Source organism: Parasteatoda tepidariorum, chromosome 7 (genome assembly GCF_982258835.1).
Source record: "Parasteatoda tepidariorum strain Cologne lab strain chromosome 7, Ptep-v5.0, whole genome shotgun sequence".
In the NCBI taxonomy this organism is placed as follows: Eukaryota; Metazoa; Arthropoda; class Arachnida; order Araneae; family Theridiidae; genus Parasteatoda; species Parasteatoda tepidariorum.
The window spans coordinates 32571955-32587227 of record NC_141761.1 but is presented as its reverse complement, the minus strand read 5'-3'; the positions used below and the strand labels follow the sequence as shown (position 1 = coordinate 32587227).

General features: G+C 27.8%; 1 protein-coding gene across 1 annotated transcript in view; it reads left to right on the top strand.

Moving 5' to 3' along the window:
• Positions 1-15073, top strand: part of CCT8 (chaperonin containing TCP1 subunit 8) — a 31302-nt gene extending 16229 nt beyond the window's left edge. The window contains exons 6-17 of the mRNA XM_087167631.1: positions 445-573; positions 676-737; positions 5756-5893; positions 7548-7619; positions 8325-8498; positions 9657-9744; positions 10005-10120; positions 11720-11791; positions 11882-11974; positions 12049-12120; positions 13225-13341; positions 14800-15073. Of these exons, the coding sequence (XP_087023757.1) occupies positions 445-573; positions 676-737; positions 5756-5893; positions 7548-7619; positions 8325-8498; positions 9657-9744; positions 10005-10120; positions 11720-11791; positions 11882-11974; positions 12049-12120; positions 13225-13341; positions 14800-14871 (1205 nt within the window). The 3' untranslated portion in view covers positions 14872-15073. The remainder of the gene's footprint in view (positions 1-444; positions 574-675; positions 738-5755; positions 5894-7547; positions 7620-8324; positions 8499-9656; positions 9745-10004; positions 10121-11719; positions 11792-11881; positions 11975-12048; positions 12121-13224; positions 13342-14799) is intronic.
• Positions 15074-15273: the final 200 nt, after the last annotated feature.

Below are 15273 nucleotides of genomic sequence, written 5' to 3'. Positions count from 1 at the left end.
AATGTTAATTTCATGCAAATTTATTTTTGTGCTTTCTCTCTTTTAAATAAACTTAACATTGATTGTTATTGTAATTTTTTAAAAAGAGGTAAGATTTCCATAATTCAATGAAAGTGTGTGACAGTTATGCTTCTATAATATATGCACAATTAATAATAAACGTTCAGCGTCAAAAGTGTAAAGAATTCTAAAATTAAGGAAATGGAAATAAAAACTAATTTTCAATTTTTATACTTCTGTATGATCTATTTAGAGATGCATCCATTCTCTTGTTAAGACCTGAAAAAAAAATATGTTAAATTTGATTCTTTTCATATTCCATGATACTGAAATTAAACAAAAACCACCCTTGATAGGTTGCACCTTTTCTTAATCATTTTTTAAATGCATTCTTTGTTTTGCTGTTTCTTGCCTATTTAAAATTGCTTATGACATTTTGTTTAGATCTTATGTGCACAGAAGTAAAAGATTGTTCTAATGAAGATGATGCAGTGAAAGGTATAAGAGCATCATTAATGAGCAAAGCTTATGGCAATGAGGATTTCTTAGCTAGACTCATCGCTAAAGCTTGCAGTAAGTTATTTATCATTTAAAAATATTTCATAGTAATTTAATTATATTAGATAAATACAAGGATGATATGTACTTAATTGTTATCTTGTTTATAATTTTTAGTCTTGGTCAAACCGCCAAAATCTGATTTCAATGTTGATAATGTTAGAGTTACTAAGATTCTGGTAAGTGATAAGTACTTTTATTTATAACAGATCATAATCTATTTTTAATTTAAAATATGACAAGTACAGGGTTGGGTTTTTGACGTCAAAAAGTGGTTTTTGACATGACAAGGGTATAATACTGGTTTAAACCGTCAAAAACCCGTCAAAAATGTCAAAAACTGAAGTTTGCCAAGAAAATATATAAACTTCAAAACTACCAACAGTTGCCATGCATTATATTGAAATTTAATTATACTATAGGTAATCAGCAGGTTTTAAAATATTTTTTAATTAAAATTAAGGTAAAATAACAGATTTAAAATCTCAGAAATTTATATTCAAATGCATGTGCAGAAAAATTTTGCAAAAAAATTGTTTAAATACTAATATTTAAAAAAATTTTCTTCTTCTTTTTGATACTTAAGAAAATTAAAAGTTTATTACTATGCATTTTTGACATATAAGGAACATATAACTAATATTTATAAGGAACTTACGAGTTATGTTGTATAAATACAAACTTGATGTAAGATACAAGTACATAAAATTTTTTTTTTAATATTATACCGAATATCTTTATTATCCAGTATGTTAATTTGAATTTAAAAGTAGTTATATTTATGAATAATGATAAATATAATTCATATTGTTTATTATATTTATTTATAATTATTACACTTATCGTTTTAAAACAATTTTTATCTCTTAATTTTTTTTTCTCCACTTGTATTAAGAATACAAATAATGCATATCTTGAAAGCAAGAAGTAATTATTCAACAGTTGAATATTTAGATATTCAACAAAACTATATCGTATTTAGCAAAATGAAATTCACAAGTATTTGGATAAACTTGATTTTCAGCATAGTAAATGAATAGGCTGAATATACTGTAAATCGACACTAACTACTCTGTGTATTTAACAGAAAGCACTTAAATTTGTATTGTCTTATGTTAAAAAGATTATTAAGAAGATTTAAAAGAATATTAAAAAGATTTTTCTTTAAAAGAAAATGTCTAATGTACAAAACTGCTAATGTTTATCTTTAAAAATGTCTAATTTTTAGTATAATCTATATTATACACTAAATTTGGTTTTAAATAAATTTCTTAATAATATCACTGCAGATTTTCAATAACGCATGAAAATGAAAACATAATATTACAAAAGATGTGAGCTTTCAAAAGTACAAGATTCTGGTTACTATTCAAAATATAAGTGTTTCTTCAAAATTTTTAAATTTATTTTTTCTAGAACATATTTAGAAACACTATCCTTTATAAAAATATATATAAATTTTATGTATTAATTAAATTTTACATATGAATATAGGTTTTTGACATTTTCGACATTTTTAACAGTGAGGTTTTTGACGTGACGGTTTAAACCATGGTTTAAACTGTCACATGTCAAAAACCTGCCAACCCTGGACAAGTAAGATTAAACTGATTAATTGTTTCAACTTTCCTTGTATAAATATTTTATTATTGTATTTAAGAGACGCCAGGTTGAACTTTGCTACAAGTATTTGTTGCACCTATACAATTTAAAACACAAATTCTGTAAATCATAGTTTTTTTACTTGACCTACATATAATAGAACAAACTGTTTAATTTTATTACATGTAGAAAAAAATAATGAAAATTTTGTTATTACTTTCGACACACAAACCTCGAATTAAAAAAACTTTTTGACACACTTAATATATGCTAATACCATTATAAATCTGCATTTTTTATATCCTTTTATCGACAGTTATTGCTGTGATTACCAAGACTTGATGAGGATTAAGTTTAAATAAAAGAAACAGTCTACTATACGTTTAAACTTAAGTCTTGGTTGCCAAGGCTCTTTATTTCTTCCAAGAAGAAGCAAAATCTAAAATCTTCCAGTTCAAAGCACAAACAGCTCTGTTAGAATAAAAATTCAGTATAAAGCTATGACTTATAGTCATAGTATCTTAATATTCTATGTCACATTTGAAGTATAAATTCTGTCTACTGTGAAACCACTTTCAATTCAGTGTTCTATAAAATCCATGCTTACTTTCAATTAAAATCATAATAAGTATTTTTTTTTTTTCAGACTAGTTGCACTGATTAAAAGAAAAATAATGCACTCTCATGTTAATGAAGACGTGTTAATTGTTAACAAATTAGTTGAAATTTAGTATCTAAAATTATTTCATAAAAAATGTCAGTTGTTACCTAAAGTGGTCGAAAAATAAAATCATTAGTTCAGGGCTAGCTGGTTTCAAGCAGTGTTTTCACTACAGCGCGAGAATCTCGCATATTTTTTTATATTCTCGCATTAAAAAATGATTACCGCGAGAAATTCGCGCATTCTATAAACCAATTTCAAAATTCGCGAATTTCTCGCATTTTGAAGGAAAAAAATTCTCATTTGCGCCATTTAGACCAAAGTCCGTTTCACTTTTCTTCCTGCAGGGTTCCCACGGTCCTTGAAAGTCCTTGAAATTTTTTTGCTAAATTTAGGTCCTTGAAAGTGCTTGAAAAACGTCTTAGGTCCTTGAAAAACTTGATAGGTCCTTGAATTTGTCCAATACTGCCAGCGGCCCTTTTTATAAAACACCCGCGGATCTTTCTGTTTTGTTCCCGAGCTCTCTCACGTGGTTTTTAACGCCACCGTTTCTAACCGGGCCTAGCGTCTTGGTGTCTGCCAAGCGCGCGGACCACAGCAGACAATCAATGCGTTCGGGGCGAGACTCCACTTCATCTTCTGTCGCATATGCTTAGATCTTCTTTTTTCTTATCGAAACTGGAATACTCTCGAATTTTGTAACAATATGTACCTTGTAGTTTTCAATAAATTTGCCGTTTTACCATCCGCACTTGTCCTTACGTTTGCGTCATTTCAAAACTTTATTGTAAAGCGTATTCGCAAAGGCACGGCTACGTATTTGTGTTATGTAGTTTAGACTAGTTATGCCTGGGAAGTGCTATTTTAATCCCCAATGGATGGATAATCAAGCTTATAAAGAATGGATTTTATCGATGCCCGAAAAGAAGTTCAGAGCCAAGTGCCGATTATGCATGAAGGAGATCGATATCGCAAAAATGGAAGAATCTGCTCTGAAATCACACGTGAAAGAAAGGTAAAACAAAAAAGCAGTCTCATGCCCTGAGTTCTCTTTTTACAAAGACATCAACATCTAATTCATCTGGTGTAAATACTCCTTCAACATCGTGTGCCCCGTGTGAAACAGAAACTTTAGTGCCCGAGGTAACGTTGTCTTCTTATCTAGTCAAAAGGAATGTGCTTGATGCTGAAATTCTCTGGAATCTGAAGTGCATCACTAGTAATTATTCATGTAACTCCTGTGGAGGGATTAGTAAATTGTTCTCCAAAATGTTTGCTGATAGCTGTATAGCGAGACAATTTTTTTGTAGTGCCACAAGGTGAGCCTATTTGGGCTCCTTTGGATCGGCACTATACTTCAAAGGGATTCTTATAAATGAGCTGAAGAATGTTGATTGCTACACTGTACTCTTTGATGAGACGTTAAATCAGTCTCTGTAATCTAAGCAGATGGACATTATGGTAAGGAATTGATAATAAAGTTTGCACTAAGTATCTTACCTCCCAATTTATGGATCATGGAACTGCAGAAAATATTTTGTCCTCTTTTTACAAATGCATGGATGATGGTTAAAAGCTCTCTAAAATACTTCAATTATCCATGGATGGACCCTATGTCAATTGGAAATTCTATTAGAAGCTTCAGTGTGAATTAAAAGAGAAATATTCCCACCTGGTCATATTCATTGGCAGTTGTGGATTACACATAACGAATAATGCTTTTAAACATGGTGAAAATGGGATATGTTCCTTCTAATTTTTATTTTCAGAAAGAATTGTTGCTGCATAACATTTAGAGAAGGTTGTGTAAATTATGGTTGAATAATTTCAGAAACGATGTTTAATCGAGGAGAGGAGGGGGTTATGGAATACCTAAGATTTAGCTCTGTCTTTCATGCAGCCTTCACATGGAAATACACAGGATTAAAGGATTTCACCATTAACACCTCATTACCATTAGTGATAGATTGTGCTGAAAATGATTTTGTGAATTAATCTGTAAAACCAGTAGGATTGTTTTTAAAAAAATATAAATTTTAGTCCATAATACAAATACTCTCTTCTCTCTATATAGGCAAAGCATTTAGGTATTATATTTGAAATTAATTATTGCCACAACAGGCATTGTTGCTTCTAGTAAAATAGAAGAGAATAATTTTTAAAATTGGTCTTAGATTAAGGTCCTTGAAAATTTTGTTGAGGTCCTTGAAAAGTCCTGGAAAGTCCTTGAATTTCAATCTCATCATAGAGTGGGAACCCTGTCCTGGATCTTTTATTATTTTCAACATCTGCCCCATTATCTAGCTTACCTATTTACCAGTATTGTTCAGAACCTTTAAGAACAACAGAACACCATCCTTCGGAACCACGGAACCTCTTTCAGAACGCATTTCTCTGCAACCTTATGTTTACCGTAGGTAAGGTTTCTTCATGTAAGATGTTCAAACTTTTTGCTCGTTAATGTAAGATGGACAAATACCTTGTAAAGCAAATATCTTCTACTCCGAAACGGACAAATGAAAATGAAACAAATGTGGGTAGAAACGATCAAAACGAAACAAATACGCATTTGAGCAACCTAATGAGAATAGCTGATGAAAAAGTAGATGTAGAACATTTTCCATATGCTGATGCAGCAAAAATATTCAATGCTTTAAAAATTAGAAGATGTTAAAAATGCATTATAATTAAAGAAATGATTTTTTTTCAAGTCTCTTGGTGTTTTTTTTTTTAATTTTTGAAATCTCACCCTGTTTTTGAGAAAGGGTGAGAAATTCTCACCCATTTTTTTTCTGAGATGAAAACACTGTTTCGAGTTCCCACCCCCCCTTAATAACTTAATAATATTAATGTTTTGGAGTGATGGTGTAATACATTATTGACTCTAACCAAATAGCTTGTTATAAATTTCTTACATTTAGTTACTTATTTAAGGGATGTGGAATCGATTCTTCGACCATTGTTGAAGGCATGGTTTTTAAAAGATTGGTTGAAGGTGACATTCAGAAAATTACTGATGCAAAAGTAGCTGTTTACACTTGTCCTTTTGATTTCGCACAGACTGAAACAAAGGTAACCATCTTCTACATTATAGCTTTGAAAATCTTAAGAAATTGCTTACTTATCATCTTAAATCTATTGTGTTATTATGTATTAAAAACTTTAAATTTCTGTATGGCTATTAATCTAAGTAAAAATAAATAAATTTAAAAAAAAAACTTATTATAATGAAATTAAAACTGTATACTAATGTATACAGTTCTAATTTAATTGAAACTTCAAAGCGTTAAGTTTTTCATGATAATCTAATGAAATGCAACAGAGAAATATAAAAATTTTCTGAATGGAGAAATCCTAAGTTTATTAAACTGAATACATCCAAAATTTTGTTGTCGAATTGCTAGCAAGAAGTAGGAATTGCTAGTAATTTAACTCAAATGTTGTTATTAAAATTTAAGCTTTGTAATTGTCCTGGTAAACACAGAATTTTCTGTATCTGATTTTTTTGTTAATTACTTTCACTAGAAATGAGTTAAGGAAAACTAGTCTTCTCAATGTCAAAACTTGCAGTTTCAAAAGATAAATCTAAAACATTTTCCAGAAGATAAAGAGCTAGCGTTAAAAACAGAGACATGTCTTTATTTTCCACAGTAGAATGAATTATTGCTGAAAATTTTTTAATTGAGGCAATCTTTTTTTAGAATCGTTTTCTCCTTTTTTTCACGCCCTTTTTAATCATAAGTTAGTAACCGGCACTTCACCCTAAGTTTGTGTAAACTACTACAGTGTCTCACACGTAGGCTACTAAAAAAGACTTTTTTTTTTTTGTCTATGAAAGTATCTGACCCTGCACTAGCTGAACTCCTAAATATATCTGATATAAAAGTCAATTACTGCTGTGAGTATTTTATTTCGGCCCCTGTTCTAGAAAATATATTTAAGTTTATTGTCTGTTCTAAGTAACCTTATTTTTTTGCCTGAATTCATTTTTGATTATTAAAATTTTTTAAAGGATTCAACAAGGTGTGTTATTTTGAATTCTTTTACAGGCATTTTCTTATGCTGTTGTAATTTTTGGGACGATCTTGTGTATATTTTTTCAGAGGAAAAGCTGGGATGCACACTTTCATCTGTTGGAAAGACAACATTTGTTTATCCTTAGTGCTTTTAATTTCGCATAGTTTTTGTTTAATTCCTCGTTTTCACTAAAAGTTTTCAATATCTGTGAATATGAAGTGGTAAAATATGAGATACTTCTGCAGTCAATCCTTCTAACGATTGTTTAATTTGTTAAAACCCTTGGTAATCATTAACAATTAAGACTTCATTTTGAGACAGTCCACTAATTACTCTCGATTCAGACTTAGTCTTTTTTCAGCCTTTCGGTTATCTCATAAAAAAGAATCTTAGCATTTTTGCTGTAAAAAAAAAGTTTTCTCGATATGACTGATCGCTAATTAGAAAAGGATGCTAAAGCATGGTACATAGTATTTTTAAAAGATGCTTATTTTTAATTTGCACAAAACGATATTTTCAAATCCGCCGGATTATACTATTTCTTTATCTTCATTTTTCCTGCTTATAATCTAGTATGTATGTATTCTTCTCAAATATATATTGATTTTTTTTTTTTGTAAAATGTTCAATGATTTTTCATATCGAGATAAAAAAAAAAAAAGCAAAACTTCATATTACAAAATAATTTATTCATTATTTTTTTTATTAGGGCACAGTATTGATTAAATCAGCTAACGAGCTATTGAACTATAGTAGAGGAGAAGAACAATTATTAGAACAGGTTTGTGCTTAATATATTTTTATTACTGAAGATCTGAGAAAAATTTTGTTACAACAAATATCGAACTTACTGTTGTCTTCATATTGCTAATATGTTTAGATCTTTGAACAATTTTAAATTGAGTGTTATTATATTCGTAAATAAGAACTTAATTCGTTTTGTTTTGCTGCAAAACTTAAATGTTAAAATATTTAAAATTTTTGTCGAATAAATGTTGAGACTAAATCTAAATTAAATATATTAATTTTAACCAAAATTTAGACACATCAATGATTTTCTCATAATTTTACCAAATTCATTACTACAATATTATACATGTAATGTGACAATTTTTTTTTTTAAGAGAAAAAAAATGATTTTTATTCAAATTAGTAGCTTGATAAAAAAAAAATTATTTCATGCCAAAAAAAAACTTATAACATGTCTCTATTCAAGTATTTAAAAATCATATTTAGGGTACACTACTCAGTTCTATAAGATTAAAAATATGTCTGTTTTTTGCCATTCTTTTATCAAACACTTGTACTATTCAACTAAATCATTTCTTTATATTTATTAACAGAAAAACTTTTTATCGTAATTCATAATCTGTATTAATTCATTTTAGTATGCGAATTGTGTAATTCATATTACAGTTACTGTATTTGTACGCCCAAATGTAAATAACACGATAATAATTAATTACTTTTTCATTTATCTTTATAGCAAGTAAAGGAAATTGTTGATGCTGGTATTAATGTAGTAGTGTCTGGTGGAAAGTTTGGTGATATGGCTCTTCACTATCTCAATAAATACAAAGTGATGGCAGTTCGTCTCCCTTCCAAATTCGATGTTAGGCGTTTGTGTAAAACTGTTGGAGCTATTGCCTTACCTAAAATGGTATGTACTTGGTATCCGTTCACCTGGAAAGTCATGAATTTCAGTATTGAACAAAATTTGTCATGAAATGTCATGACTTTTACTATTTTTTTAAACGAAATCATGGAAAGTCATGGATTTAGGTCGCCAAAAAATCTAATTTTTAAAATTGAATCCCCCCCCTCAATTTCATAGTGTTCTAAATATCTGAATTCCTTAAAAAATCACTACTGGCAGTCATATTTTATTAGAATATAAAAAATTTTTATTATGTTCTTTAAAAATTATGGTGTTCTTTCAAAAAATGAAAGAAACATTTCTAGAGTGAATTATTATTTAAACTTCTGTGATTTAAGAATTTTTATTTATTTTTTTTTTATTTCGAAATGAGAACAGCCAAATAGGGAGTATTTCTTTCCTTTCTGATGAACAAGAAAAGTATCTTTAAAATGTAATTCTGCAGAGAAAAAAATATTTGCTTTTGTATTTTTATTTCAGCTATTTTATTGCTTCAACTCTTTTTTTACTCTGTTTTTTAAATTTAAAATCTATAAATATGAAGATGCAGAGTATAACAGTTTTGGTTATAATTATCATTTCAATGAATGTTATTATAATACTTTTTTAAATCCATTGTTAAATTTTTGTCGGAGAAAATAGTAACTTCTTTAAATTGTGAAAAATTCTTGGAATTAGTCATGGAAAATCATGAAAACTTATGAATTTGAAAATTTTAAATGTAGCAGATACCAATCAATGAATGTTATTATAATACTTTTTTAAATCTATTGTTACGTTTTTGTCGGAGAAAATAGTAACTTCTTTAAATTGTGAAAAATTCTTGGAATTAGTCATGGAAAATCATGAAAACTTATGAATTTGAAAATCTAAAATGTAACAGATACCCTTTATGTATTTTTATTTTGGGTAGGCTTTTAGATATGTTTTTAGAACAGTTATGATGGCACTCAAACTTAAGTTTTGTTACTTGAGTTATATTATTTATGTCTGCAATTTATTTTGACTTGTGGAAATTGAAACCAGTAGGTAACAATAATTATTTTACATAATTTCTTTATTGATTATTAAGTTTATTATATTTCAATATTTTTTATCGCATTTTAAATATTATTTTTTTTTTGACGAATATTCCATTTCTGAATATTTTATTTTATAAAGGTAACTCCCACAAAAGAAGAAACAGGTTTTTGTAATCAAGTGTATGTGGCTGAAATTGGTGACACCAGTGTTGTCATATTTAAGCAAGGTATTGTTCTTCAAGATTTTTAATACTGTATCTTGTTTACTATTTGCTTGTAATTGTCTCTCTCCTTTTAAGAAAAAAATAAAGAACATAAGTACTAAAGAATTTTATGTAACTTCAATGTTTCTTTATTTTTTATTTATCTTAATAAATCTTGAACAAATCTTCATTTTTTTTCTCTAGTGTTGTATTATATTTGTATGTTGTAACAATTATTGGAATAAAATTTAAATATTAAACAAAACAAAAAATTTTTATTGCAGATAATAAACAATCCCGAATATCAACAATTGTCATTAGAGGATCTACTGAAAGTCTAATGGATGAAGTGAGTCGTGCCATTGACGATGGTGTCAATAATTTTAAAGCTCTATCACAGGTTAGTTGTTAAAGTCTGTTAATTTTATTGTCCTGCATCTGGTTTGCATTGTATGTTGATTACATATACATTATTATTGCTGTTCATTCTTTTGCACAACTTGCATACAATTTTTTTTTTAATTACATCTGAAATTGGGGGAGAAAAAACATGCTCTTAAAAGAAGCGAAAAATTTATGTGTTTTCAAGAGAAGAAAACTTTAATAGAATTGTTTGAGATATTTAAGATACAAACAACTGATTTACAGTTGTAAAAATAAAAAAAAAGAAGAAAGAAGTAGGGAGAAAAATATCCACTTTAATTCTTAAAACAAAATTTGAATGTTAAAATTATTTTCCAGAAAAAAAATATTTTCATTAAACATTAAAAGAGATAATGTCTATTAGAAATGCTTTTGAAAATGCAATACTATCTTAAAAATGCCTATTAAAAAAAATTATAAACAATAGCAAAGCATTTTAGTTTTCCAATTCCTGTATTTTCAAGAGAGAAAAAGTGAGGATTAAAGTCTAAAGGAAACCCTCTTAATTGCCATGTCATTATAAAAACATAAATGTTTTGAAAAAGAAAATGCTAGATTTGAACCAAAACAAAATTTTTTGTTACATTGCCGTATTTTTAAAAAGTGACCATATAAGAATAGCATTCATTAGAAATCAAAAGAGAAACAGGAAAAAAAATGTTAGTTCTGAATTATAACTTTAACGTTGAGAGTCGCAGTATTCTATGTAATAAGTTTTCTGTCTTTTTGTACAAAAAAAAGGTTATGATAAGAGATTAAAGTAAATTAGAAATGCTCCCTTAACATGCTCCGCTTTAGTTAAAACAGAAAAACAAACTAGATTGAATCTCAATTTTTAAATCATAAAGTGTTGAAAAAACGAAACTGACATGCCTGATTATAATTAAAGGAAAGAAAAATCTGCATTACAAAACTCATGGTTCAGTATTAGGTAATTTAGTTTCAATTCTTCAAATTTCGCTTTTCTGTGACTTTCAGAATAGAAATTAGCGAGTTTTGGAACTTAACAAATATGTGTAAAAACTATTTCTAATAATGCACAGTAAGAAATATGATTTTAGATTATTTTTGTATTAAATCTATTAAAATTTCCCCCTAAGAAACTTGGTCGAAAGAAAAAAATTTTAAAACAATGCTTTGCCGAATATTTGACCGAACGTTAGTTACATGCCTGTACACAAATACATAGGTATTTTTTGTTTATATTATGTAGTACAAAGCAAGTTCTGTTCGTTTTCTTAAAACTCAATCTGCCAAATACAGAAATAAAAAAATAACTAAAGTTTAAAAAGTGATAGCATTTTTAAAATAATATTTACCTATTAAAAAAAATGTTTGGGAAAAATTTGAAGGTTTATCACTAATTTGTTAGATTTTTAAATTATATTTAGAGATAAAAATAATATATTAAAAACACAGATTTTTATATAATTTTTTAATTGAAACAGCTTTTGTTATTACTACTATTTAAACATCGTGTAAAAAAATTTGTATTTTTTGGTACTGAATTTTAAAACTTTGCTTTTAAACTTGTTGCATCAAAAATGTTTTTGAGTTCGTATCATTCTTTCTATAGGATGGTAAATTAGTTCCTGGTGCTGGGGCTACGGAAATTGAACTGGCGAAACAAATAACCAAGTACGGCGAGGTAAAAAAGCATTTTTCATTTTTATAAAAGAAAATTATAAATTAAATATTAATATTCTTTTTATAATAAATTTATATCTTTTTTCTTAAGACTCTCCCTGGTTTAGAACAATACTCTGTCAAAAAATTTGCTGAAGCTCTGGAATCCTTGCCTAAAGCATTAGCTGATAATGCTGGATTAAAAGTATGAATCCTTTCTTTCTTCATATATATTTGTAATTTGATACATAAAAGTTTAACTTTATTATTCTTTTACAGTCAAACGAAGTCATTTCCAAGCTTTATGCAGCTCACCAGGAAGGAAACAGAAGTATTGGTGTTGATGTTGAAGTATGTATTTTTCAAATTTTGCTTCGTTTTTGTAAGAAAAATTAGTTACCGAGCTATTATGTTTCATTATAAGTTTTTTCTTCTCAAAATTCAAATCAAATTTTCTTTTAAATTTGCCTGAACTGATTTGCAAGTTTTGTTTATATTCTTAAAAAGTTAAGAGTGTGTATATATTGGTTTGTTTCCCTTGTGTTTTTTATTTATAAATATTATGCCTACAAACCTCCGATGTTCCACTCAGCGCCCTAATTGTAGCTAGCATCTAAAATTTTAGTTCAAAGTATAAAAATCTTATTTGTTACTTTGCATAACATCAGAGGAGATTGTATTCTGGGTTTTCCTTTTCGGTCTAAAAACTAGAAGCGAGGCTTGTGATTTTTTCCGCAAATTTCGTAGAAATCTGCATATTTCAGGACACTTTTGAGGAGTAGAAACCTGTAATTTTCATGGAGCTCTTCAATCGGAGATTTAAGTTTGGAAACTTTTACTGAATCTCATGAACGAGACTTTTACATACCCACAATTCTTCCACCAAATGAAAAAAATTCGCCAATTGTTCCACAGTTTTGATTTGGCTGATTTTTGCTATTTTGAATGTGACAGTATCCTTTAATAATGCAATTCATATTCACATGATTTTAGATGAAACTTCTATTTTTTTAATTTAAATGTAATATTTCGTATAACAGTAGTTACACATTGTAATTCGTACATAATAATTTGTATTTTAAAAACCAATCTGTCCAATTTGCATATACGTGTTTTTAAAAGCCAATATCACTACTCATATTCACATGATTTTAAAATCCAATATCATGATCGATGTAAAAGCTAATTTAGTTATTTCTTAAATTGCTTGCTATTAAGTTGTAATATTCTACTTTGGTGGGTGATTTAATCATAAATCTTTGTTCAAAAAGTTGTACTTGTAAGGCTCATAGATTGACAGCTTCATATTGAACTATTGCACGTAAGATTTTCTGGGTTTTTCACTTTGTGCCGCTATCACCCTTGATGCATGCAACCTAGAAATTTTGCATATATTTGAACTGTTGTATGTATGATATTTTGTCACTCTATATTAAATTGTGTTTTTTGTTGTAGGGTGAACAACATGTGGTCAATGTTGAGGAGGCTGGAATTTTAGATCTTTACATTACCAAACATTGGGCTATAAAAAATGCTGCAAACGTTGCAACAACAATTTTGAAAGTTGATCTTGTAAGTTACCATTGCAATTTTTAACTTTGTCTGTTTTGAAGTTTTGACCTTTTGGTCTTAATGATCATAATTTTTTAAGGATTGAGAATGTCCAATTTTCTGCAAATTCAAAAGTAAATAGTAATTGACTTAAAGAATCGAAAGATTTTGATTTTCAATTTGACATTTTTTTCCTTATATTTATTGATAATGCTTGTGAAAGTCAGAAAACTAAACAGCTCAAATTTTGTGGGCTGTTTGCTAGTTTTGTTCCAACAGGATTCATTGTATCAAACTTACTGAATTTAATAAACAATTAAATAAGAAAAAACTTTCAGCATCAAATTTTAATGGTGATGAATGCAGGTGTCATATGCTTATTTATTGTTTAGCTAGTGATGTGACAAATCTTGTAGAGTCGAATTTTGTTTGTCAATTATTGATTTTTTTTTTTCCCCTTTTATTTTAAAAATGCTCGATTACTATCGACATTACATTAATTATGTAAAATTGAAAGCTCATCTTAAATTACTTTTTACCAAAATGTTAAGCACATTTTCTCTGTACTTTCTTTTTAAAAGGAGTTAGAACCTACTTTAAAATTATCGACTTAAGGAACTCTTAAAATCAATTATAAATTTTAATGAAATATTAATTGATGCTGTTTATTTTTCTATGCAACAGTCTGTAAAATTTTTCTAGATGTTGATCAAAAACTATTATGAGAAAGTTCATTACACCATTATTAAAATATTTTTAGAAATTGTTAAAACTTTTAGTTCTAACAAAGCAATTCAGAAAATAAAAGTATATTTTATTCTTTTGTAATAAATTTTGCTTTTATACTCAAATAAGCTATTTTTATATGTATATATATTTGTCGGTTTTCCCTTTTTGTAAGTAGTCTTAATATGTGTATACTGTTCCAAAAATGTTCTCATTTTTTAAAACAATATTGCCTTGATGTTTTTCCTTGGCCCACTACGAAGCTCGGAATACTGTAAATTTGTAATAATTTAAATTCGGGCTCACTTTAAAATGTAAAAAATAAATGTGTTTGGTTATGTTTTAACATGAGTGTTATGAAGTAATTTAACCATGATTGCTTTTCTTTTTATATAATTAGCCAAATTTAGGTACTTACAATGTATTAAGCATTAGAATGGGACTAAATTATATTTTATAATATACAATGAAAGGGGACTTTGGTTAATGTGTTTCCTCTTAAGTATACTTACAACTTTTTGCTTCGGTCTAGTATAGCTTTTGTTGCACAAAAAAAAGTGTCAAAAGAGTAAAAGGCTATCTTAAAAATATGAATTATTTTCATTTTTGAAAGACCGTGTTAACATTAGGGTGTAAGAAATCAAATTCAAAATAAAATTAATTTCTGTTCTTTTTAATGAAAAGTTAAAAATATTTTTTTTTTTAACTTTGTTTTAATTTTTGCCCTGATTATTTTTCCTTTTAATATTCTAGATCATTATGTCGAAACCTGCTGGAGGACCTAAAGCTAGAGAGGCAGGAAATGTTGACCCTGATGATGATTGATAAGAAGCAGTGCATAGAACTACTTAATTGAGAAAAAAATTTCATGTGTATATTTTTTGCTGTGGCAAGCTGGGCTTCATTAACCACGATACGGACATGTGTACCATTTTTTTATCAATATTTTGCATTGAAAGCTTCATTAAAATGAAAAGTGTTTAAATTGTAAAAACTAAACATTAATAAAACATGTATAAGACCACAATATGGTTTTTTATTATTTGTTATAATAATGGTTAATTTGTATCATATTACTTAAAAAACCTTTTTCTAACTTAGTTCATATCTTGGAAGACTGAAGTTGAGAAAATTTTAATTATTTCTTTTTCCAATTTTTATTTAATTTAAATGCTAAATTAGGTATGCAATTAGCGTTTTTAGATTTTTTTTCTTCATATTTTAGTA